At 38.7% G+C, this 26,233-nt stretch overlaps 1 protein-coding gene across 3 annotated transcripts in view; it reads right to left on the reverse strand.

The window, feature by feature from the left end:
* The window catches only part of unc13d (unc-13 homolog D (C. elegans)), a 407,222-nt gene that overhangs the window by 347,165 nt on the left and 33,824 nt on the right, over positions 1 to 26,233 (reverse strand). For 2 of the 3 annotated variants that reach the window (XM_051936229.1, XM_051936228.1), the window contains exons 2-3: positions 22,965 to 23,072; positions 952 to 1,011 (exon numbers count right to left, since the gene is read on the reverse strand). In XM_051936229.1, the coding sequence (XP_051792189.1) occupies positions 952 to 1,011; positions 22,965 to 23,072 (168 nt within the window). Of the gene's footprint in view, positions 1 to 951; positions 1,012 to 22,964; positions 23,073 to 26,233 lie in introns of those variants that run through there. The other variant, XM_051936230.1, reaches the window with a different exon arrangement.

Here is a 26,233-nt window from a genome sequence, read left to right on the forward strand (position 1 = left end):
GTGCTTACGCCTACAAAAAAAAAAAAAAAAAAGCAACCAGTGCCTGGCCTCACAAATGCTCTCCTGGAAGAATGGTCAAATATTCCCATAAACACACTCCTAAACCTTGTGGAAAGCCTTCCCAGAAGAGTTGAAGCTGTTATAGCTGCAAAGGATGGACCAACTCCATATTAAAGCCTAAGTACTAAGAAAGGAATGTTACTAAAGTTCATGTGTGTATAAGGGCAGGCGTCCCAATATGTTTGGCAAAACAGTGTATATTTAATTAATACAATAAAAACTGCTCTTGTTTGATATTCAGTTTAAATACTACCCTCTTGCATCTAATAGGGGTAAAAGAATTACAATTGTTTGTAAAAGTTCTTAGACATGCACCTTGTTGCTTTTATAAGGCACCCTTTTATTTTGTCCATTAATGTTCCTTCTCACCCTTTGGGTATTATACCTTTATTGGTTATCATACCCTTCACTTCTAATAAAACCTATGTCTTCACATAATACATATGCACACAATGTTACCTATTGCATTTATGTAAGCAGGTTCGTTTTCCAAAAATCTTTCAGAAGATATGCAATGTGTACTTCTGTTGGATATGACATGTAGCAGGAATCAACTACGAAAGAAACCCCTGTATTTCAGAGGGCACAGTCAAGTATATAAAGCAATCTTTGTAAACACAATGACTATGATAGGCTAAAAACTAAAAATGAGCCTCTGTTGTTTTATGGCAATTATGGGAAAGGAAATAGGCAAGCTACGTTATCTGTAACTGATGATGCTTTACTTTGTGCTACAGAAATTCTGTTAAAAAAGGTCTTGATTATTACAAGCAAAATTCTTACCAGTATCTGTACATAATTCAAGTGCATAAGCTCAAAAAATATTACCTGTCACAGCATAAGAAAACAAACTACTTGATACAAAGTATTATTAGCAGATTGATATCATACCTGCATGCTCTGTACTTGGAGAAGGGCCTGTTCATGCTGTTTTGGTGACATTCCAAATGCCTGGATTAAGAAAAAATACACAGGATTTCATTTTTATTACTTTGCAAGATATTTCCACAGTAATGCTACAATAAATTTGCAAAGAATGGTTTGTGCATAAAACAGTTAAAAAAATTCATCTATTTTTTTAAAAAGTGTGAATCAATATCTAGGTAATCGCATGGTTATTACCTTAGTTACAAAAATGCTACTTAGTGGGAGTTGTGTTTGAATTGCTAAACAAAGTTATGTAGCAGACCTAAATAATAATTTTATATGGAGTCAACTGAAATTAAACATATAGCTGCTCACATTTAGTGTAATAAGTCGGTTGGAATAACAGGACATAAACCTTTTATCTGTTGTTATACAAAGAAAATATTGAGACTAATATGATTAGTTCTTCATTCTCTAGTAGGGTATGTATTTACTTTTCAGATGTTGTTTAATGTGCCATTGTACTGTATAGCTTTACATGTTTCTAATGTTGAGATAGCCAAAAGATTATAAACGACTGCCCAGAAAATCAGTATTTTGTCCTGTGCAATTGAAATAACCACTAAGGGAGCAAAAATAAAAAAAAAATTCTATTAATCTTTTCCAAAAAATGTAATTGCAGATCTGGTTTTGAAGTTAATTTACAAGAAAACAGATAATTGGTTTCATATCATTATTAGATACAACAAGTCCAATGCAATGCATCTCAGTACTGCTGTAGTAGTGCTACATGATTAACGTCGTTATAAGTGTATTTTGTGCTGAGTCCCATCTTTTGTATCGTTGTCCTGTTTACATGGATTGTGTGTCTATATAAATATACTCCCTTGGAAACAAAGGGAGAAGGATAACACTGTGGAACCATGATCGCTCATGATAATTTGTCCTGCCATCACCTGCATCTGGGACATTTACTATTTAAACAGGAGGTCAAAAAAAAAAAAAAAGAAAAGAAAAAGAGAAATCCCATTTTACTTAATGGCCATTCATTGTAGAGCCAGGAGAAAGCAGCGATCCAAGTCAGTTACACCCTTTTCTACTTGGCACTTTCAACGCCTGACAACTTCACTTTTGCACCGCAAAACCCCGGGGTTCTGAACACTTTCAAGGTTGAGTGTTATGTCAGGGCTGGTTGGGGTGTGATATATATATTATTTGGAGGTTGTTCATTTTTTATTTTATTAATATATAATCACTTTATTATTTTACATATTGTTTGTTTTTTGGCTTATTTTTGATTGTCAATTGGGGAAGTTTATTTGGAAGAGGTACAGCTTGTCAGATCAAACGTTCTCAGCTTGCGAGGCCACAGGTCTGGTGGTGTACCTGCAGGTTAGGGAGAGTGAGTTGGTCATCACACTGTACCAGCAGTAGATCAAGATGTTAGACTAGCTTACTAAGTATGGTGCTATTTCGAGATCATCTTGAAATTTTGGTGATTTTCTCCATCAAATGTTTACTGCAATAGTAGTTTAGTTTAAATATATTGTTTATTAAATATGCAGATTGTGGCATTTGGCTATACTCTGTGGTGCCAAACTGTGGGCTCTGCTTGCACATTAAGAGAGATGTAATGGTACTTAGCAGGATGATACGATATAATGGTAATAATAATAATAATTCTTCGTGTTGCTGCTAGACTTGAAAAGAACCAAAAAATGTAATTTCAAATGATTGTTTTTATATCCTTGAAATCAAAAAAGAAAGCAAAAGAGAACTTGTGTGGTTCATACTTTTAATGATCACCTGAAACCACTGTAATAAGTGCACTGTTAAAGTCAGAAGCATAAAATCATTCACACCATGATTGGTTAACAATAAGAAGAGGATCTCAAAATTGTGTCCCTTTCAGACACAGATCACTAGTTTAAATACAGTATGAGTACTGTCTGCTGGGGCTGACAATAAGGAAGTGCTCAAAATTGTACTCATTGCTGATTTCACAGGGTTGATTGTTAGGACCAATGAGTAGACAAACAGTATCCCCTTAACTGTTGCATGTTGTGATGTTTTACTTAATTTAAAAAATATGGCTGCATAATTTCTGGTCTAATTTGAAAACTATGACAAATATTGGTTTATTTTAAAAAGTCCAGATAGTCAGTTAATATCTACCTATAGATCAAAATTAGAATCCTTCACAAATGGTGCCTTAATTAGAAAATAAAAAGCATAAAACCAGTCCAAAAGTGTCTTTATCTATATATATAATTCTCTAAGCCGCCGCCAGAGCGGCATGACACCCATGAAAGCACACAGGAAGGAGCTATATATAGATTCTCTAAGCCGCCGCCAGAGCAGGCAAGACACCTATGAAAGCACGCAGGAAGGAGCCACGCCCACCAACTCTAAGACCATTGGATACGACGAAAACTCACACAGCCATGCCCACCAACTCGGACGCGACGCCTGGGAAAACATGCCGTCATTTCTGTTTGTCTGTGCCACAGTCCACATGCAGCTCTGAACCACGTTGACTTTTCATTAGTCAACCTCAGTGGAACCTTGGTTCACACAGAGGCAACACCAGAGAGAGACAGAGGCACACACAGGCAGCACGAGAGAGAGAGCCGCGCAATCCTTTAAAACTGAGGTTAAAACACAATGAAGGAAGCAGTCTTTAAAAACCAATAAGGCCTGTGCCTCTATTTCATTAGCGTCTCACCTGCTTCACCGATGCAGGCCCTGCAACAGTCGAGACGCTCTCTCTGCAGCTGACCTTCTCTGTGCCTGACTCTACTACTGTCAGTCGCCTGATTAAAAATGGCCTTTTGAAGGGGAGCTATGGACCCTCTATACCACAGGAACACATTGCCTTCGAGCCTGCTCTCGCTCACTGTAACGTACCAGCTTTCTCTCTCTCCTCACTCGCTCACACACTGCACAGGGGAGAAATGCCCGCAGCACGACTCCACCCGGAAACCGTTTCAGCCACACTTCCACGCCCCTCGCTACGCTGTGAGTGCGATGATTATTTTTTTAAAAATGGCCTTTTGAAGGGGAGCTGTGGACCTGCTATACAACAGGATCACCTGTGACATTGCCTTCACATTGTTTTCCTTTTATTTATGATCCCGTTCAGCAGATCAGACACCCAGGCAAACAACACTGAATAATCAATAGCTGCAACTACTTTGCCCGCCCCAACTCCTCACCTGAGTCGGTTTCATCTCTGTTCAGTGTTTCCCAAACTCGGTCCTCGTGAGCCTCTGTGGATGCAGGGTTTTGTTCCAACCAGATTCCTAATCATTAATGCCGGTGAAACTCATCAGGGATAAGTCGGTTTTTCAAATGCAGCCATGTAGCAGATTAGTCTAGCAGGATGTAATAATCCGAGATGAATGCGCGCCCCCACGCTGAGTGAAAAGCCAATGTATAATGAGTCTAGAAAACATGATCAGCAAGTCTTTGATGGGCTGCAACAAAATGATGAAAGAATGGGCGCATTTTTTTCTCACAAGCTGGGTGGGTGGGTGTTAGTTAGTTAGTTAGTTACTCGAAGGATTTCAAGATTTAATATGCACAAACGGTAACACTGCAAAAGCAGCCCAAACCAGAAAAGACGGCTGGCAAAAAGTGGCCGACAAATTAAACGCGTGTGCGTTGTACTTACTGAAAGCAGCGTTACAGATTTTGCAAATGTTCATTTTTTCCCTCTGCTTAAAAAACATTAAAAAAGCAACGTGATTATGCGGCGTATACTACGCAACGGGTTGGTATGCAGTGTGTAAAACAGTTTTTGTTGCGGATAATTTGCCTTTTACTTTAACACAAAGACAATTTCCTGTTAGATTTGCCTTTGCGATGACAATTAATAAGGCACAGGGCCAAACTTTCAAAAAGATGTGCATGTATCTGCCAAAACCAGTTTTCAGTCATGGACAGTTGTATGTTGCTCTCTCCAGAGTTCCATCTTTTCATTCACTTACTGGTATGCCTGCAGGAACATGTGTAGCGAGCAAGCGACACACACACACACATACAGGCGCGAGCGAGAGAGAACGAGCGCTGGATACATAAGAATAAGAATACTTCATTACATTGATATACCGGTGTTTTCAGTATTCAAAGCGCTATCCACACAGGGAGAAACCGGGAAGCGAACCCAAAATCTTCCACAGTCTCATTACTGTAAAGCAGCAACACTACCACTGCGCTTTTCACTTCTGTTTACAGCGATCGGATCTTAGCGTGCATTATTGCAATGTTACTTTTCTTGGTGGCTTATTACATTACGGATGTTTCAGATGTTAATTTTTTTCCCTGTGCTTAAAAGACATTAAAAAAGTGTTTCTCAACTGCGACTCCGGAACAACTCAGTACGCAAGCTATATTAAGCGTCAACAACGAAGACTCGCTACACCTTAATGAACAAGTGCTGAAACTTATCCCTACCGACGAAGTAACTTTCACCAGCATGGCTTCCATCGTCACAGACGATCCCGCTTTTAGTCACGGACAATTGTATGTTGCTCTCTCCAGAGGTCCATCTTTTCATTCACTCACAGTGGTATCCACAAACCCACCCCATTTGGACAACTGTGTCGTTCAGCAAGTGTTCACCCATCAATACATAATTATGCGGCATATGCTACGCCATGGGTTGGCTAGTAGTTTATAATACACGTCACTAAACATTTGTACACTGGGAAATAGAGCCATTTTGCTTAGCAATATTAACTTATGTACACAATCTTTGTCTCCTCATTCCCAGGCTTTGGCACAACATTTTAGAATTCATTCTTTCTTTCATGTTTCATGACTAAAACCAGTTTAGGTTTTCTGTTATAAATGGAGTTTGGTGGTTCCTCCCTAGATGTGCTTGATTGCCACCGCAAATCTGAAATCTGTACAATACTGGCATCATGGTTTCAGAGTGGACTACTTGGCGGACTGGCAGGTATATGGACTGGAATATTGCTCTTTGGTCTCTGCCACACATTCTAACCAGATTCCATCCAAGGCAAGTCTGGATTATGCTCCTTGGGAGAAGGGTTATGTGAAATTACGACGTATATGTGTATTTTTGTCCCTTTGGTGTTTTTTTACTTATCAACATTCTGCTTCCAAAGTCTAATACGAGTTTTGTTTTGTTGAAGTTTTATACCATTTTATTTTGAGTTGTTTACGTAATGTGGCAAGACATGTCATCACAATCATTATGGTAATGACGTCAAGGAAGTAATGGTACAAATTTGGTGGAAATTTCAGTATTCTCTATCCCTCAGTGGATAAACAACATCCTTGAAATTTTTAGCATAGTTAGCTTTATTTTTAAGTAGGCCCAAGTGTTGTTATGATTTGATCTTTATTTTTTCCTGGGTTTTTATTTTATAGGTAACAATAAAAACCAAATAGAGTGTTTCACAAACCAAAGAATCAAAGTTTGCTGTTTTGTGATTTACTGCTTTACTTAAAAGTTTATAATTTGTAATGTTCTTTTTGGACATTGCCATTTTGAGAGGTCTGCATGGGTAGTATGAACCTTTAGGAATACGTAAATGGTGATGTCGTCATTTGTGACGGCATAAAGGTCAGCACAGGATTTTCTTTTCTATTTAAGATTTAGATAAAAACTGAAGAAGAAAATGATTCACTGCGGAGTAAAATCATGACATAGCTGATCGGGAAATGTTGGTTATTAAGCTGGCTCTGAAGGAGTGGTGCCATTGGTCATTGTGGGACATTAATTCACTACATGTAGTGAATTAATGTCCCACAATGACCAATGGTGCCACTCCTTCAGAGCCAACTTAATAACCAACATGACTACAGATAACAAGAAACTGACATATCTCAAGTTGGAAAAATTCCTAAATACCCATCAAATTTGTTGTCTATTATTTTTTAATTGATTTATTGTCATGGTTACTTATTCTCCCAGGGAACGTGATTTTAAACTCTGACATCCTGTCCAGATTTTTCAAGCCAGAAAATGCATTAACTGAACCTGTGAATATTATTCCTATGAGCAAATGTTTTGGTGCACTTATTGTAGAAATGCTTAACTCTCTTCAAGACTGAATGGTCTTACTGCCCACCACAACCTGAAGTCCCTAAGGGGAAACTGTTGTCCCTGAAAAGGTAGTCAGAGTGTGGCCATTCTTTCCCTTGTTTGGGGCATCCTGGGATTGCTAAGTCACTTCAAATTCTATGTTAATGATGTCAAGAAAGTCAAAGTTTATATATTATGGCAATGTATGTTTTTTCTATCTGTCAATGGATAAATAATATCCAATATCCTTGAAATCTTTAAAACATTAGAACATTAGAACAATCTACATGAGAACAGGCCATTCAGCCCAACAAAGCTTGCCAGTCCTATCCACTTATTTATTCCAAAAAAACATTGTCGAGTTTTGAAAGTCCCTAAAGTCTTACTATCTGCAACACTACTTGGCAGTTTATTCCATGCGTCTATCGTTCTTTGTGTAAAGAAAACCTTCCTAATGTTTGTGCAAAATTTACCCTTAAATTTCCAACTGTGTCCCCGTGTTCTTGATGAACTCATTTTAAAATAACAGTCTCGATCCATTGTACTAATTCCCTTCATAATTTTAAATACTTCAATCATGTCACCTCTTAATGTTCTTTTGATTAAACTGTATAGGCTCAGCTCTTTTAATCTTTCCTCATAATTCATCCCCTGCAGCCCTGGAATCAGCTTAGTCACTGTTCTCTGGACCTTTTCTAGCGCTGCTATGTCCTTTTTGTAGTCTGGAGACCAAAACTGCACACAGTACTCCAGATGAGGCCTCACCAGAGCATAACCTCCTTGGACTCCACACATCGTACTATATAACCTAACATTCCGTTTGCATTCTTAATGGCTTCTGAACACTGTTGATAACTTAGAGTCCACTATGACTCCTAAATCCTTCTCATAAGGTGTACTCTCGATTTTCTGACCGCCCATTGTGTATTCAAACCTAACATTTTTACCTCCTATGTGTAATACTTTACATTTACTGACTTTAAATTTCACCTGCCACAAATCTGCCCAAGCCTGTATATCATCCAAGTCCTTCTATAATGATATAACAGATTCCAAATTATCTGCTAATCCACCTATCTTGGTATCATCAGAAAACGTAACCAGCTTGTTACTTATATTCCCATCTAAATCATTTATATATATTAAAAATAGCAGTGACCCTAACACTGACCCCTGTGGAACACCACTCTTAATATCAAACAATTCTGATAAGGTTCCTCGCACCATCACCCTCTAAGCCAGTTCTGCACCCATCTAAAAACATCACCCTGAACTCCCACTTCTTTTAGTTTGATGCCCAAGCTCTCATGTGGCACCTTATCAAATGCTTTCTGAAAGTCAAGATAAATAATATCATATGCTCCACTTTGATCGTATCCTCATAGAATTCAAGCATATTAGTAAAAAACAACCTCCCTCTTCTGAACCCATGCTGACTGTTCCGAAAAATTCACTCTTGCCAAGTGTTGCTCAATCTTATCCTTAATACAGTAGAACCTCTGGTCACAAACGTTTCTGAACACATACAAATTGGGTTATGATCAAAAAGTTTGCCAAAATTTTGCATCTGTTCACGACCACACACTCTGGTGGCGAACAAAAACATTGGCAGCCATTTTCCCTACACGAGTTCGTATACACCAATGATTTTCCATTCTCTTTTGTTTGCATATACAGGGCCTAACAAAGCAGCTGATGTTGCCAAAGGAGTTATAATGTTAACCAAGCAGAGGCCTCAAGTGCTGGAAGAGGTGGAAAAACTGTTGCTAGTGTGGTTGAACGAGAAGCAACTTACAGGGGATAGCATAAGCGAGACGATCATATGCGAGAAAACCAGGAAGATTCATGGGGATTTGCTGAAAAAAATCCTTCTTTGAGTGCGAAGGAGAGGAATCTAAAGCCAGTAGAGGATGGTTTGAAAAGTTTCACAAGAGAAGTGGCATTTAATTTTTTTTCCCTGTGCTTAAAACTCATAAAAAAAGTGTTTACAGCGAGCAGTTCGTAAAGGTGTAGCACAAACTCTTACAATGTTAGTTTTCTCTGTTGTTCAAGGTTTTCTCAGTATTATTCAATGTTTTTACATTTAGTTTACTATTACACTGTGCATTCTATGGTATAATTAACTATTTTTGTGCTTAAAAAAACATATATTTACATACAGTTCGTACGGTCTGGAACAGATTAATTATAGTTACATACAATCTTATGGGGAAATTACGTTCGGGTTGCGACCAAATCAGGTTGTGTCCAGAGTTTTGGAACAAATTACGGTTGTGAGCAGAGGTACCACTGTAATTCCTTCCATGAATTTTCCTGTGATGAATGGTAAGCTTACTGGCCTATAGTTGCTTGGATCTGCTCCGCCACCTTTATTATACAATGGGATAATATTTGCCATTTTCCAGTCCTTTGGAATCTGTCCAGTGCGCAGTGACTTCCTAAAAATATGTGTCAAAGGTTTATATATGTACTCACTAGACTCCTTAAGAACTCGATGGTAAATATTATCTGGTCCTGGTGATTTTGTTTGATTTCAGCCTATTTAATCTAAGCAGTACTTCTCCCTCTACAATTTCCAAATCCTTCAGTTCCTCCGTAGCAGTCCCATTTAGCTCTGGGTGGTTATCGACTTCCTCACTTGTGAAGACCTCAGAAAAATGCAAGTTTAGGGCATCTGCTATTTCACTGTCTGCATCTTTTAATTTCCCTTTACTATTTCTGATGCTCTTCCCCTCCTTCTTGACTGTTCTTTTACTATTAAAATACTGAAAAAATCTCTTAGGGTCATCTTTTGCCTTATCTGCTATATTCCTCTCTAACTGTCTTTTAGCCTCCCTGATATCCTTCTTAATGGTTGCCCTAATGTTCTCATATGCTGTAAGATTCATTTTGCAGTCATTAGTCTTACATGGCTTATAAAGCAATTTTTTCCTTTGTAGTTTATTTTTATTACTAGGGTGTTGTACCGTGTTAGCCATTATGAATGTAGAGAAAGGCCAAGCAAAATGACACCTTTTATTAACTAAACTAAAAAGATTACAATATGCAAGCTTTTGAGGCAACAAAGGCCCCTTCTTCAGGCAAGTTGCCTCGAAAGCTTGCATATTGTAATCTTTTTAGTTAACCAATAAAAGGTGTCATTTTGCTTGGCTTTTCTCTAGTTTCTTTTTAAAATCTTTATTAATCCACTGTGGAGTTTTTTTTATATTTCCTATTAATTCCAAATTTAGGTATATATCTGTCCTGCATTACATGTAAAACATTTTTAAACCTGTTCCACTGCTCCTCGACTGTCTGCACACTTAAAAGCTTATCCCAGTCTATCCTCCTTAGACTTTGTCGCATCTGCTCAAAATGTGCCTTCCAAAGTTAAACTTAACAATTTTAGTCTTTGCATCTGCACTCTTACAAAATACTGAGAATTGTATTATATTATGGTCACTTGACCCTAGTGGTTCAATCACCTCTACACCCTCAATTCTATCTTGATTATTACAAAATACTAAATCCAGACAGGCTTCACCCCGTGTTGGTGCTTTAACATACTGTGTTAAAAAATAGTCACAGATTACTTCTAAAAACTCCTGCTCTTGTGCTCCTCCATCTACAAGGTTTATCCCAGTTAATATTTGGATAATTCAAGTCCCCCATGACTATAATATCTCCCTGTAAACTTGCCTTTTTGATATTACTAAAAAGATGTGTGTTGAAATTACTGTCTGAATTGGGTGGTCTATAACACACTCCTAAAATAAGTCCTCTTTCCCTAATGTTTTCCAGGCGAAGCCACATCTCCTCACTAAGATGGGGCTCATCGTCCAACGTAAGAGGACTTGCGTTTAAATTCTGTTTGGCATAAACACCAACCCCACCTCCTTTTCTGTTCTGTCTATCCTTCCTAAAAAATGTGTATCCCTCTATGTTACACTCATCCCCCATTGTTATTTAGCCAGGTTTCTGTTACTGCTATAATATAATTATGCTCTGCTACATACAGCTCCAACTCACTTACCTTATTTTTGATAATTTTAGCATTAAGACAAGCTATTTTTATGTATTACTACTTCTACATTTAAATGTTGGGTTAGAATTTACATTGCTACACAATTTTATTTCTATACCTTTGTTTATTCCTCCATTTATAAATCTAAACCTGGCCTGTTCTAAACTTCCTGCTCCCCCATTCCCTTGTTTAAACAATCCTCGACCAGCCTACTGTATTATCGTAGTCTTTCCCTCTATTTACCCTTTACCTGTTTTCTTCAAGAGTAAGTGTATTCGTCAAGTTCGTTATCTGGTCGGTCTTCTGTTGCACTTTAAGATGAACACACACATACATAGCTATACGCATACACACAGACCCTAACCACAACCGTGTCCTATGAATGACACACACACGCTGATTAACCTTTAGCACTTTAAACCACACAAGAGCTTTAGGAATAACACAGCCTGTCACTCAGCACTTCAAGAGACTTACTTATTATCGGCATGATCAACATACGATATTTTAATGATATCTCAGACCTAAATATTACTTTTGGTCTACAAGAATACATTTAAACATACAAAGGCTCAGCACTCTTGACTATAGGCCATTTATCAAGAATACCTTACTTTACATACTGTTCCCTACTATTGAGTGGAGCTCTCACTCGCAGCCTTAATAAACCTCGCAGCACAGAGGTAATGACAAATCTCCGGCTGCACTAGGTGCTCAAAGAAATCTAACTTATTACTTCAATCACTCTAGACATTAAGACAAAGCATAGAAAGTTAAAAGCAGCATGGTATTTATTACAAGAATAATAATAATACCACTGGAACAAAGAATTATAGAAAATAAGTACTGATAGGAAAGTCTGGATATATATATATAGTCTTTAGAAAAAGCTTATGAAAAAGTTACAGATGACAAGGATGAATATCCCAGGGCGGCATTTGATTTAGCAATCGATATTCATGAAAATGCTGTTAACTGACAATCAGATGAAAACTGGTAATACGTGTCTTTGTTTTCTTCTCTGACATTGCTCTTCCGTCATCGCTGTTTCTCTTCTTCTGACGTTGCTTTCAAATGAGGCATATCCATATTACTAAACGAGAATGGTAAACCGGATGGACGCAGGGACATGGGCCGTGGACGCAAAAGACGAAGTGCGCAGGCGCCACACAAAGCCGCCCTCCAAGCACCGGAAAATGAGAAATGATGCGCCACGCCCATAGCAACAGACCCATGCAACAAAGCGCCACACGAAGGCCATACCACACGAAACAGGACACACACAAAAAAGAGGATTCAGACCCACGACACACAAAGCACCCCTCCACTAACAGAAATAAGAAATGAGGCAACGCGCCCCTAGCACACCAAAAACAAAGGAGTCAGACGCAAGCGCCACATAGCACACGAAACGGTACGCACACAAAAATGAGGATTCACACCCACGACACACAAAGCCCCCCTCCACTAACAGAAATAAAAAATGAGGCAACGCGCCCCTCAAAGAAAACGCACGCCAACAAACGACGTCATACATAGACAACAACAGACCGGACTACAATAGATATACAGGCGTAACACCTGATGGGTAATAATACGAAGAAACCCTCCAAGCACCGGAAAATGACAAATGATGCTCCGCACCCATAGCAACAGACCCATGCAACAAAGCGCCAGACGAAGCCCATACCACACGAAACAGGACACACACAAAAAAGAGGATTCAGACCCACGACACACAAAGCCCCCCTCCACTGACAGAAATAAAAAATGAGGCGACGCGCCCCTCAAAAAAAACGCACGATTACTTATCCATATTACTAATGAACAAACAAGTCATGAATTCACGATCACGGGTACAAAACGATACGGCTCGAGTAACGGGACCACAAACACGAACCCGCATGAAAAAAAACAATACACGTCGGCGCCTACAACGCGCTTCTGAAACCGCGGAAGAAAAAATGTCTCAGCTCCAAAAACACATGTCACTCCTTATTCAAAATACCGGTCCCAATCACAAAAACATCAGTATCCACTATGAAAATGAACAGTAACAATGCACGTGACATCCGTCTTGCAAAACTATTAATTATAGATGAATGTACAATAGCATCCAGTCACTTACTCAACACCATTGATAAACTTCTACAAACGTTGATGAATAATAATATTCCCTTTGGAGGAAAGGTACTTTTATTAGGAGGAGATTTTAGACAGTGCTTACCTATTGCTCCACATGCAATGCGCTCAGCTATTGTTCAGTCCACCTTAAAATACGCGGACAATTGGCATTGCGTTGATGAATAATAATATTCCCTTTAGATGAAAGGTACTTTTATTAGGAGGAGATTTTAGACAGTGCTTAGCTATTGCTCCACATGCCATGCGCTCAGCTATTGTTCAGTCCACCTTAAAATACGCGGACGACGTCATACATACACAACAAGAGACCGGACTACAATACATATACAGGCGCGACACCTGATTGGTAATAATACGAAGAAACGAACAGTCCGCATATTAACAGTGAGTGCGATCCTCCTTATTACTTATCCATATTACTAACGATAAAGAACAAACAAGTACAGAACGAGACGGCTCGAGTAATGGGACCACAAACACGAACCTGCATCAAAAAAAACAATAAACGTCGGTGCCTACAACGCGCTTCTAAAACCGCAGAAGAAAAAATGTTACGTGAACAATGGCCATTGCTTTCAAAAGATACAGTTGGTACAAAACATGCGATGTCCAGATCCAGAATATAACAATTGGTTATTACAACTGGGAGATGGTACACTCACCAATACAGATGGACTTCACCCAGATATTATTACAATTCCTCAAGCCTTTATCTGTGACGACTTAGTTACAGAGATATTTGGAACAGCAATCTCATTAGACCAAATACCCCTTTTAACACAACGGATTATATTATGTCCAAAAAATATTAATGTTGATCACATAAATAACCAAGTCATTGCATTACTTCCTGTAGAGGCACGGCTCTTTCTAAGCTCTGACAAAGTTGATTCTGATGACAACAATGACCATCTTAATTTCCCCTTACAATATTTGAACACTATTAACCCAGCCGGATTACCACAACACAATCTTAACCTTACAATCGGAACAAAAATCATGCTATTAAGAAACCTTAACACTAAACAAGGTGTATGCAATGGTACACGTTTAGTCGTCAACACCATGACACACAATGTTATTGAAGCAAAACTTCTTACAGGATCACATGCTAACAATACTGTTCTGATTCCTACACTTGACCTTACAAGTTCTGACCTAGAATTACCTTTTACACTTAAACGGCGACACTTCCCCATTAAACCTGCATTTGCCATGACCATCAACAAATCACAAGGCCAAACCATGAACAAGGTTGGCATCTACCTCTCTGACCCCATTTTTGGACATGGACAACTTTATGTGGCCTTCTCACGAGTTCGACGTTCATCTGACGTTAAAGTTAAGGTTATAAATGATCCATGCCAAGAGAAACTCATTCAAGAACAAGACACCATCTTTAGTACTAATGTTGTGTACAAAGAAATTTTCCGATAAATCTTTACACTGTGCCTTGCAATTTATTCTTGGCTTCCTATATGCGTCATCTACACCTTCACACTATGCTATAGCTCATACATACAGTGGTGTGAAAAACTATTTGCCCCCTTCCTGATTTCTTATTCTTTTGCATGTTTGTCACACAAAATGTTTCTGATCATCAAACACATTTAACCATTAGTCAAATATAACACAAGTAAACACAAAATGCAGTTTGTAAATGATGGTTTTTATTATTTAGGGAGAAAAAAAATCCAAACCTACATGGCCCTGTGTGAAAAAGTAATTGCCCCCTTGTTAAAAAATAACCTAACTGTGGTGTATCACACCTGAGTTCAATTTCTGTAGCCACCCCCAGGCCTGATTACTGCCACACCTGTTTCAATCAAGAAATCACTTAAATAGGAGCTGCCTGACACAGAGAAGTAGACCAAAAGCACCTCAAAAGCTAGACATCTTGCCAAGATCCAAAGAAATTCAGGAACAAATGAGAACAGAAGTAATTGAGATCTATCAGTCTGGTAAAGGTTATAAAGCCATTTCTAAAGCTTTGGGACTCCAGCGAACCACAGTGAGAGCCATTATCCACAAATGGCAAAAACATGGAACAGTGGTGAACCTTCCCAGGAGTGGCCGGCCGACCAAAATTACCCCAAGAGCGCAGAGACGACTCATCCGAGAGGTCACAAAAGACCCCAGGACAACGTCTAAAGAACTGCAGGCCTCACTTGCCTCAATTAAGGTCAGTGTTCACGACTCCACCATAAGAAAGAGACTGGGCAAAAACGGCCTGCATGGCAGATGTCCAAGACGCAAACCACTGTTAAGCAAAAAGAACATTAGGGCTCGTCTCAATTTTGCTAAGAAACATCTCTATGATTGCCAAGACTTTTGGGAAAATACCTTGTGGACTGATGAGACAAAAGTTGAACTTTTTGGAAGGCAAATGTCCCGTTACATCTGGCATAAAAGGAACACAGCATTTCAGAAAAAGAACATCATACCAACAGTAAAATATGGTGGTAGTAGTGTGATGGTCTGGGGTTGTTTTGCTGCTTCAGGACCTGGAAGGCTTGCTGTGATAGATGGAACCATGAATTCTACTGTCTACCAAAAAATCCTGAAGGAGAATGTCCGGCCATCTGTTCGTCAACTCAAGCTGAAGCGATCTTGGGTGCTGCAACAGGACAATGACCCAAAACACACCAGCAAATCCACCTCTGAATGGCTGAAGAAAAACAAAATGAAGACTTTGAAGTGGCCTAGTCAAAGTCCTGACCTGAATCCAATTGAGATGCTATGGCATGACCTTAAAAAGGCGGTTCATGCTAGAAAACCCTCAAATAAAGCTGAATTACAACAATTTTGCAAAGATGAGTGGGCGAAAATTCCTCCAGAGCGCTGTAAAAGACTCATTGCAAGTTATCGCAAACGCTTGATTGCAGTTATTGCTGCTAAGGGTGGCCCAACCAGTTATTAGGTTCAGGGGGCAATTACTTTTTCACACAGGGCCATGTAGGTTTGGATTTTTTTTTCTCCCTAAATAATAAAAACCACCATTTACAAACTGCATTTTGTGTTTACTTGTGTTATATTTGACTAATGGTTAAATGTGTTTGATGATCAGAAACATTTTGTGTGACAAACATGCAAAAGAATAAGAAATCAGGAAGGGGGCAAATAGTTTTTCACACCACTGTACATCACGCTATTTATAATTACCAACGCCAGGGGTTGGCAAGCGAAGCGAGCAGGGGGCGGAGCCCCCTAGTTTATTATAAAGTTTCATGCCATGGTTTCACAACACATGAATGCTTCATACACCTGATTGGTTGGCTGTCAATATGATGGATGAATTTTGCTCAGACTCTTTAATCCATCTTTTCCCAGCCTGTAAATGAAATTGTTGTCCCAGATGTCCATCCATAAATTAATCAATATCCTGAGGCATCGGCTCAGTCTTCCTTTCCCAGGCTGTAAAACCATTTTAACACTATGCTGTGAACAACTGTTATAAAATTGAGGTGTAAGGGAAGAAGATATGCCTTTTTATTATAATGCCTCCTACATCTGAACTCATCTTGTTAGGATTGAGCAAAATATAATAATAAAAATATAAAGAATAGTTTGTAGATTTTATACGCCATAACACCTACTTATATGCCTCCCCAATACATTGGTGCCCCACTGGTTCACATGTAACCCATCACAGCAGAACAGGTCCCATCTGTTCCAAAAGGAGTCCCATGCCTCAAAAACCTATACCCTTCTATCCGGCGCCAAGATTTGAGCCATGTGTTAAGCCTTCTAATCTCCTCAATCTTACCTGGACTAGCGCATGGCACAGGCAGAACTTCAGAGAAGCCTACCTTGTCAGTTCTGCTCTTCAGCCTGGCTCCTAACTCTTTGAATTTGGATCGCGGAACTGACAGACTACCCTTATGTACAGTATGTCATTTGTGTTCCAACATGGACAGTGACAACTGGATCCACCCCAACTCTGGCCAAGTGCCTATCCACCCTTCCAGGGAGGTTCCCCACCTGTGCACCCGGAAGGCAACACACCATGTGAGACTCTGCCTCTGGAGCACACCTGTGCTTCAATCCCCCTAATGATTGACTCCCCAACTATCACTACCTCTTTCTTTCTGGGAACTGATTTTGAGGTAGCCCATTGGGGCTCCTCATTCCTGCCTACCACCTCAGAATCATCAGAGACACTGTCCAGCTCCGTAAGGACTTGATAATGGTTTGACACTTCAAATTCTGGGGTTGATGCCCCTGTACAGTGTGCACCTTTAACCTTACACCTTGTGACCGTGACCCACCTATTTCTACGTGTCTGGTCTGGAATCTCCTCCCATGCCACCTTAGGGGTGCACATTATCTCTATAAAGGACACCTGGGCCAGGTCCGTTAGTATAGTTATCTTTATTTTTAAGTAGGCCCTAGTGCTAGGTAATGGTAACAACTTTTACACTTATTTTTGACTGTTAATTCTCATCTAGTTCCTCTCCCACTTTAGACCCATGCCTGTTCCAACTACGGTATGTTTTTTTATCTCCTGGCTTTGCTGCTTGCTCACAGTACTAAAACAGGATGTAAAACCCAATCTAATATTCCAGCAAGTGCTAACTGAAAAATAAACATGGGAATTTGTAGGTTTGTTTAAAGAATTTAAAAGCTAGAATGGTGAATACCCTGCATCATTGTCTTAAATAGTTGCTGTACACTAACATCACATGTCATAACAGTGTCAGTCACATGGTGTTATAAGGAAGTTCTTTGTGATCATCAGTTTCAGTTCTGATACAATTGGACAATGAGATCCATCTTAGTGAGGACATTGGCCTTTGTGTGGAAAGCATTAGGAAGAGAGGAGAGAGGTTAGGAGCATGCGCTGATACAGCACATTGCCACACCCACCACATGACAAACCAATTCAGGAACCCAGATTACGACCCAAGTGCAGCCATACAGCGGGTGATACCTCAGCACCACACTAGTTCAGATGGAATGGAACCAGTGTGAGTTTTTTTTATGGTGGCTGGAGTACCAGGTTTTTCCCTGCGGGTTGGAGGTTTGAGAGTAATCTCAATGAATGTTTTTTTTTGTAATATTAAAAAGCCAAATTTACAGGGGAATTTTATAGTCATGGGGGATTTTAACTACCTTAATATTAACTGGGCTAACTTTGCAAATAGCAGAGCATAAGAGCAGGGGTTTTCAGAAGTAATCAGTGACTGTTTTTTAAAACAGTATGTTAAAGAACTAGTGTGATGGGAAGCCTGTCTAGATTTAGTATCTTGTAATAATTAGAACAGAATTGAAGGTGCAGAGGTGACTGAACCACAAGGGTCAAGTGACCATAATATAATTCTCAGTGCATAAGAGCTCTTAAAATGTGGCAAAATTTAATGAGGAGGAACTGGGTTAATCTTTTAAGTATAGAGACAGTTGATAAACAGTGAACAGGCTTAAACATGTTTTAAATATAATGCATGACAGGAACATACAGTACCTAAATTTGGAATTAGTAGGAAATTAAGAAAAACTCAGCAGTGGGTTAGTAAAGAGTTGGAAAAAGAAGCTGCAAAGTAAAAAAATAGCTTTATAAGGTGTATAAGATTTACTTCATCAGATAACACAAAACCATACGGTTCCTTTGTATATATTCAAATAAACTTTGCTCAGTTACCAAAATGTAAAACATGAATATTTACACCAACTACTAACACTACTACAGTGGCTAAGTTCTTACTAAAGGAGAGCATACCCATGTTTAGAGATGTATGGTTCATATTTTCCAACAAAGGTATCCAATTTGTTAATGCTGCTGTTCAGGTTTTATGTTGAGGATTGTAAATTCCAAAACTTGTTCCTTTTGCATGATATCCTTAAAGTTCAGGTGAAGTGGAAAGGACCAATCTGATTACTAAAACCAAATTAGCCAAAATAAAACCAGACAGGATTAAAATGGTCTTCTGCTCTGCCACTAGTGTTAATGTTAAGGTGTAACCCCGGACAAAACTACAGACCTAACACCTCACAATGGTCTAATGGAAAGAGCAATGTAACAACCAACATCCTCCGCTCCCCTATGGGAATCATAAGCACTTATAGCAGTAACAAATTAAATGCTGCAATATTTGTTAATAATGAGCAAAAATGTCAAGTCTTGTTACTGTTTTAGGTGGTCTGCTTTTCCTAACTCATCAGAGGTAACACCATATGGATTTGAACCCAGAGACTGGGCTTTTGTAAAGGTTTTCAAGAGAAAGAATTACCTGGACCCAAGATGAAATGGACCATACCAGGTACTCCTAACCTCTACCACATCACAAAAACTCCAAGAGAAACCAAACTGGGTCAACATCTCCCACTAATGGTTTTAAAAGGAAAAGATTCTCAAAATGACACAAATTTTGTCTTAATCTTAGGAATAGGAGTAAAGCATTTTATCAATTTTCCTAATTTTGGAAACTACGTATGACTTCACCAGGATTTAGAAGACCCCGTGAGTTGTCTTAACTTGCAAGGAACTTCCAAAAAATGGCACCCAGGCAGAGATAATCATACAAAAGGCTGAATGACTTAGAAATGCTGCACAAAAATAAACTCAAGGTAACTATCTGACAGAGATGAAATAAAATTCATAACAAATCTTGTTCATTATGTGATCAGTCCATCTACACAGAGAAGCTATGAGCTAACAGCTGAAAGGAAAATGTTGGTAAAGTTAAAGAAAAAGGGAAAATGTACCTTTTCAATAGAGATGAATTGGGTATGTCACAACCAACCATTTCTCAAATTTTGCACCAAACTTTGAACTTCCTTACAATGTGTGAGGTGCTCGTTACTATATTCTTCTTAATATTACTGCAATCAAGAGGCAACAATTACATGCAGCTTAGTGCATTGCCATACCTTATTATGTTCACCTTCTTCATCTATTAGTACTGCTTTCATATTTATTATTAATGTTAATACTACTCTTGTGGTGAAGCCTAAATCGACAGGGCAATTTGTGTATGTGAATATGTGTGAAAGATGAGAAAATCGTTTTCATTTGTATAAGAACTCCTATTGGCAGTAGAGAATATCATTGGTCATAAAGAAGAGATTTTTGAAATTTTTGAAGTAAATGCCAACACTACCTGTGTTGTTACCAACGGTATATTAGAAAGGTCTGATCATAGACAAAATGAAGGACAAAGGTAGATTTCATACAATTAACATAACAAGTCTGTATTGTGTAGAAGGGAATCAAACTCTAACTTTAACTAAAGAACAGCATTGTTTAGTAGCTATTGATGGTGTTCAAATGCTGCATTTAAAACTCCCTAATCTATTGAAGAACTTTCATTAATACATTGAGATTTATGCAAGGGAAACAGAAACAAATGCTAATATTAAATACATGATTACACAATTAAAAGTTGATCATTTTAATGGGGTACAGATTTTAGAGGAAATTCAATACACGTTAAATCATAGCTAGTGGGACTTCTTTGGAAATTGCCCACTTACAGGGATACATTGGGTTAATAAATTTGTGTAATCCGATTATTGTTATTTTAGGCATACATATTTAGTTGTCTGCGGTGGGTTGGCACCCTGCCCAGGATGGGTTCCCTGCCTTGTGCCCTGTGTTGGCTGGGATAGGCTCCAGCAGACCCCCGTGACCCTGTGTTTGGATTCAGCGGGTTGGAAAATGGATGGATGGATGGATATTTAGTTGTGTCTTTTTCAATTATAGATGTGCTATTGTTTCAGAAAAATATCAGGGAGAACAGCAGTGAAGAATTTTTTCCCTACACCTCTTCAGTAGAGACAGAAACAGATTTGGAGGAGCACCAGAATTGTATTTCTATGCTACTTTTTCATGAGAAGAATAAATATTTGATTAACTGTTTTCGGAAAACAAAAGGGAGGCATTGTAGCAGAAAAAAGGACATCAATGCATACCTTTCCATTTTAATATTTTCTGTGTGAGTTTGACTGTTCTGGGTGTGCTTTTCTGGATACTCAGTATCCTGTACTGCACTTGTAGACAAGAGAACAATGAGATAATTATTATTAAATACACTGTATTTTAAGAATTTATAAGTAAAAACTTTCTCTTTAGAAATAGATATGTGTTAAAGACTTTAAGCATGTTAACAATTTTAGGACCTTAGAATTATTTCAAAAATATAGGTATAACATTATGACATTATCTCTGTGCTAATAGGTTTAAATATAAATAGTTTGGATGACTGCGGTGGGTTGGCACCCTGCCCGGGATTGTTTCCTGCCTTGTGCCCTGTGTTGGCTGGGATTGGCTCCAGCAGACCCCCGTGACCCTGTGTTTGGATTCAGCGGGTTGGAAAATGGATGGATGGATGGATAGTTTGGATGATATGTAAATTAATTTATTGTATTAAATCCTTATTCTGTCACTTTTAGTCAGTTGGTTGAAGTGATGTGGTAGAGTACACTGAAACCAATCTCTGTATGTATGTATGTATGTGTATATATATATATATATATATGTGTGTATAGTTTACTGTCAAATAATGCAAAGAGTATGCAACATGTGTTTTGCCCTCATTCCCCTCTCGGGGAATCGAACCTCGGACGTCAGCGTCAAAGACGAAGCCCCTTTACGCCGTGCCACGGTGTGTGGTTCGATGCCCCGAGAGGGGAGCAGTAGAGTGTGTACGGCTGATGAGCCTAAATGAGGGCGAAACACATGACACATTCTGTTTGCATTATCTGACAGTAAACTATGCAACATTCCATGATCTGCTTCTCGCAACTGAAAGAGGGCACCGTGGCGGATGTTTGCAGAATGGCAGACCAACCACAAGCATTACCTGGTAGGTAACCACGCACACAATTCAGGTCGTCGAGACTCAGACTACGAATGCAATGAATGTATATATATGTGTGTGTATATATATTGTGGCGAGCGGCTGCGTGTGGTACCCAGCCGGGATGCCTGGAAGGACCGAAGGACGGAGTACGCCTCCTCCGGACCACGAAGGAGCGACCGCCCTAGTAGCTATGGGGAAAGGAGCATGGAAGCTCAACCCTATAGGGGCCCGTGGTCACCGCCAGGGGGTGCCCAGATGCCTGGAGAGCCCTGGTCCTCAGCACTTCTGCCACACCCGGAAGTGCCTGGGGGGACAAAGATGAGGGACACCCGGAGTGCTTCCAGGTGCACAGCCGGCACTTCCGCCACACCAGGGAGTGCCAGCAGAAGCTCACTGGGAGGCACCTGGAGCACGTCCAGGTGAATGTAAAAGGGGCCGCCTCCCTCCATTCAATGGCTGGAGTCGGCTGGGAGAGGACGGAGCTCGGAGGAGAGGTGTGGAGGCGGTCAAGAAGAGTGAAAGGCAATGAGAGAGGCCAGGACTTGAAGGGTAATTAGTACGGGAGTACTGGGTTCTGTGCACTGTAATTATGAATAAGCGTGTGTTGCTGGTTGAACATTTGGTGTCCACCTGTTTGGGCCAGCTTCCACAATATATATATATATATATATATATATATATATATATATATATATAATGTATCTACGTATATATATATATATATATATATATATATATATATATATATATATATATATATATATATATATATATATATATATGTATCTATGTGTGTGTGAGTGTATGTATATATATATATATATTTTTCATAAAAAATCTGTTCTTCTTTACAACTTGGATTGGGGAAATTTAATTTCCATACATGTTTGATATTCTCTTCTATACAGCCTTTTGTTTTGTTCTGCCTAATGTACTGACATTTGTATGTGTTCCAGTTCACCTGTAAAAGTTACATGATAATAAATTCTTGTGAGATTCATGAGGTATATAGATATACTTAAAATCATTATCCTACCTTTTTAACATACTGGTAGAGCTCTTTGTTGTCTGAAATATTTTCCGAGCTGGGGTTGCCTAGCCGATGAAGTATGGTATACAGTGCATCTTTGTATAACGGCATCATCTACATTGAAAATACAAGGATAAAAAGATTATGAGTTTATATACCTGAAAAAGTAAATGTAATTAGAAAATTGCATTATATTATACAAATTTCAAGTCATATGAGTGGGACAGTGTGATTTGGCTCCATGCTCCCACTTCCCTTTGTGAGCCTCTTGAACTCAAACTGTCGATAGCCGTAAATGAGATGAGCTAGGCAAATGTTGACACACACTTACAGCAAGAGATAGGTGTAAAAAGTGTTCAAAACAAAGTCCAAACAGTGCTCAAATAAATAGTACAGTGCAAAAGTTCTTCAATAAATAAATAAATAATCCAATAAAACCAAGGTGATTAGTGCGGAGGTTAAAATCCAATAAATAATCCTTTAGAAAAGAGTGTGGTTAAAATCCAAGAGACAGGTCCTTTTAAAACAAACTCATAAACCCTAATGCTTCCATCCAAAATCTGGCATCTTCTGGATCCCTAGGAAAACTTCTTTTGTTTCCCACTACCCCACAGTTATACAGCCGGGAACCAATCTGCCCCTAAAACATTAATTACTCATTTCTTCTTAGGGCCCTGACCACTTGCCTCCACTTCTCCATGATGGCTGAGTGTAAACTACTTTCACCTTCTGTTTGGCTTCTCTCTTTCTTCTATTTATATTCTGTTTTCTTTCCCATTTTTGTAATGCAAACCTCTCTTATATTACCTTGCCAAATTAGGTGCAGATATGACCCTCAACCCTCCCCAAAGATAGAATGCAGCGTCCAATTGATCTTCCTGCTTTTGCACGTGAGTGTGTGATCGGCCAAGCACTGCAATTTGCTCCAGAGTAGCACCATCAGGCACACACCTGCACCCATTCCGAGTGCGATTATTTATTAAAATCCACACAGCACCATGTAACACTAATCACAATGAGAAAAAACATATTAATTTAAACCATGTAGAAATGTTTGCATGCTGTTTCTATATTTTTTGCCAAATTGTAGAAGCACAAGTAACATTCCACATATAGAGTAACATCTTTAATAACGTATATCAAAACTGGTATGCTTGACTTGCATAGTTTAGCATTCTTGAAAGCTAATGACCAAAATGTAATGAGTGAAGAAAAAAAAAAATATTAGGAAGCTGAAATTGTATGATGGGTCCATGTAGCTTGAGAAAACATGCAAAATTTTTATTTTTCCAGTGAAAACAGGTCATAATGCTACATTTCACAGTTCAATTGTGTTGTAACTATGATTGAAACAACCTTCCCCAAACACTAATTTTTAAATTGATTATGAGATGAAGAATGAGCAAACTCTTAAACAGGAAGGGGTCAAGTTTGGAAGATGAAATTCAAAGACAAGTTCCAAAAATCAAAGTTAAAATTTATACAATAAAGTCCTAATATCACTAAGAATCTTCAGCCCTAACTACTCTAAACATACAAACAACAATTAAGTATTTATATCCATATACTTAGACACCAGTATTCTCATGCCACCATCTTATATGATGTCACATTCTGGCAGTACCACAATTACATTGTACCTGTCATGTTTTAGCCAGGGTTAAAAGCAGTGTATTTTGTTCTTTCTGTTGCTAAATGTATTTATTGTGTATATTAACTTTTCTGTCCTTTCCATGGCATACAGCTGGAGGACCACCCTCAGCCTGTATTTTCTAGGCAGCAGGTTAAGTTCTTCAAATTGGCATTGAGTGTTGCTGAATGAAGTTTCATTATTTTTTAATCAATTATTGGATCCTTTTACTTTTCAACTTTTCTTAATCTGTTTTTGTGGATTCTTGATGACTGGAGAGTGGATTAGATTTTGTTTGTCCTGATTTGCCTTTAAGACACACTCTTTTTGGTCCTTTTTGATATTTTATTATCCTTTCCTTTTTAACAATTCTTTACCGCTTTAAAAAAAAGCCAGAGTTTTTCCACTATTTTCTCTCTCTTTGTTAATTTTTGGTACTGAAGATTGTAAGGATTGTTTTATTTCTGGACTTTCCCCAGTAGTATAAAACGGTACCAATATTGATCAAAAAATTTGATAAGTGTAAGTCCCACTCCCTTATATTACCTGTACCCACGTAATTGTGAATTTCCCATTGGGATTAATAAAGTATCTATCTATCTATCTATCTATCTATCTATCTATCTATCTATCTATCTATCTATCTATCTATCTATCTATCTATCTATCTATCTATCTATCTATCTATCTATCTATCTATCTATCTAGCCTAGTTAGAGTTCCACCCTCTAGTTTCTACCTGCTGTGTGCAGTTTGATAGGCATCGTGAATTTTGTCTGTTGTCCGAATGGAAGTGGGCGGCTATCTTGGCTGTAGTCTGACAGGAACGGCCACCGTAGTCATAGTCCGAAAACGGGCAGCCAGTTTTGGAAGCCAAGGAGGACCTTGGGCCTTTAAGGAAGTAATTTCCTTACTGAGGTGGAGCAAGCATCCTAGTCCTAGGTGACTGCAGAACATGCATGCACTGACAATACAGAGAGCATGAGTGACAAGCCCAAAGAAAGGATGTACAAGAAGACTTTAAAGAGAATCTACTACACTCCAAAGGAGCCTGCCAGTTTTATTTGCATTAGCAGCCCCTTGAGAAATTTATCAGGTCGTGGAGAAAATGTCAAGTGAAAAAATGTGTTGGAATGGATGAGTGGACAATATATCTACAGTGTGCACAAACCTTATTACTTATTACTCTTATTACTCAAAATTTCCAAGTGGTCTCATACGTTTCAGGAGACGGATGTCTAAGACGGAACTCCATTAGTAGGATCTCGAGGTATCCTGTATTTACTCAACCCAAGGGGTTTCAATTACAGCATATATAATCACTACTTTCAGGTGGGGGGGGGGGGCATAAAGGAGTTAAAGAACAGTATGAAAGAGCTAAAGAATAATTTAAAGAAGGTTACAAATTATACAAATGATACAAGGAAAGATATACAGGACATACACAAAACAAACGAGAAGCTGCTTCAGGATATTAAAGAGCAGGAGAAATGTTTAGGTAGTCGCTTTGAAGCAACCTTTAAAGGGATACTAGAAAAAAATTGAGGAAAAAATCAAGGAAAAATACAAGACGATGTGTCTAAGTTTGAGAATAAATTTAAAGCACTTGGTGCTTAGACTCATATTGAAATAGTTGAAAAACTGG

This window comes from Erpetoichthys calabaricus, chromosome 14 (assembly GCF_900747795.2).
Source record: "Erpetoichthys calabaricus chromosome 14, fErpCal1.3, whole genome shotgun sequence".
Lineage (NCBI taxonomy): Eukaryota > Metazoa > Chordata > Cladistia > Polypteriformes > Polypteridae > Erpetoichthys > Erpetoichthys calabaricus.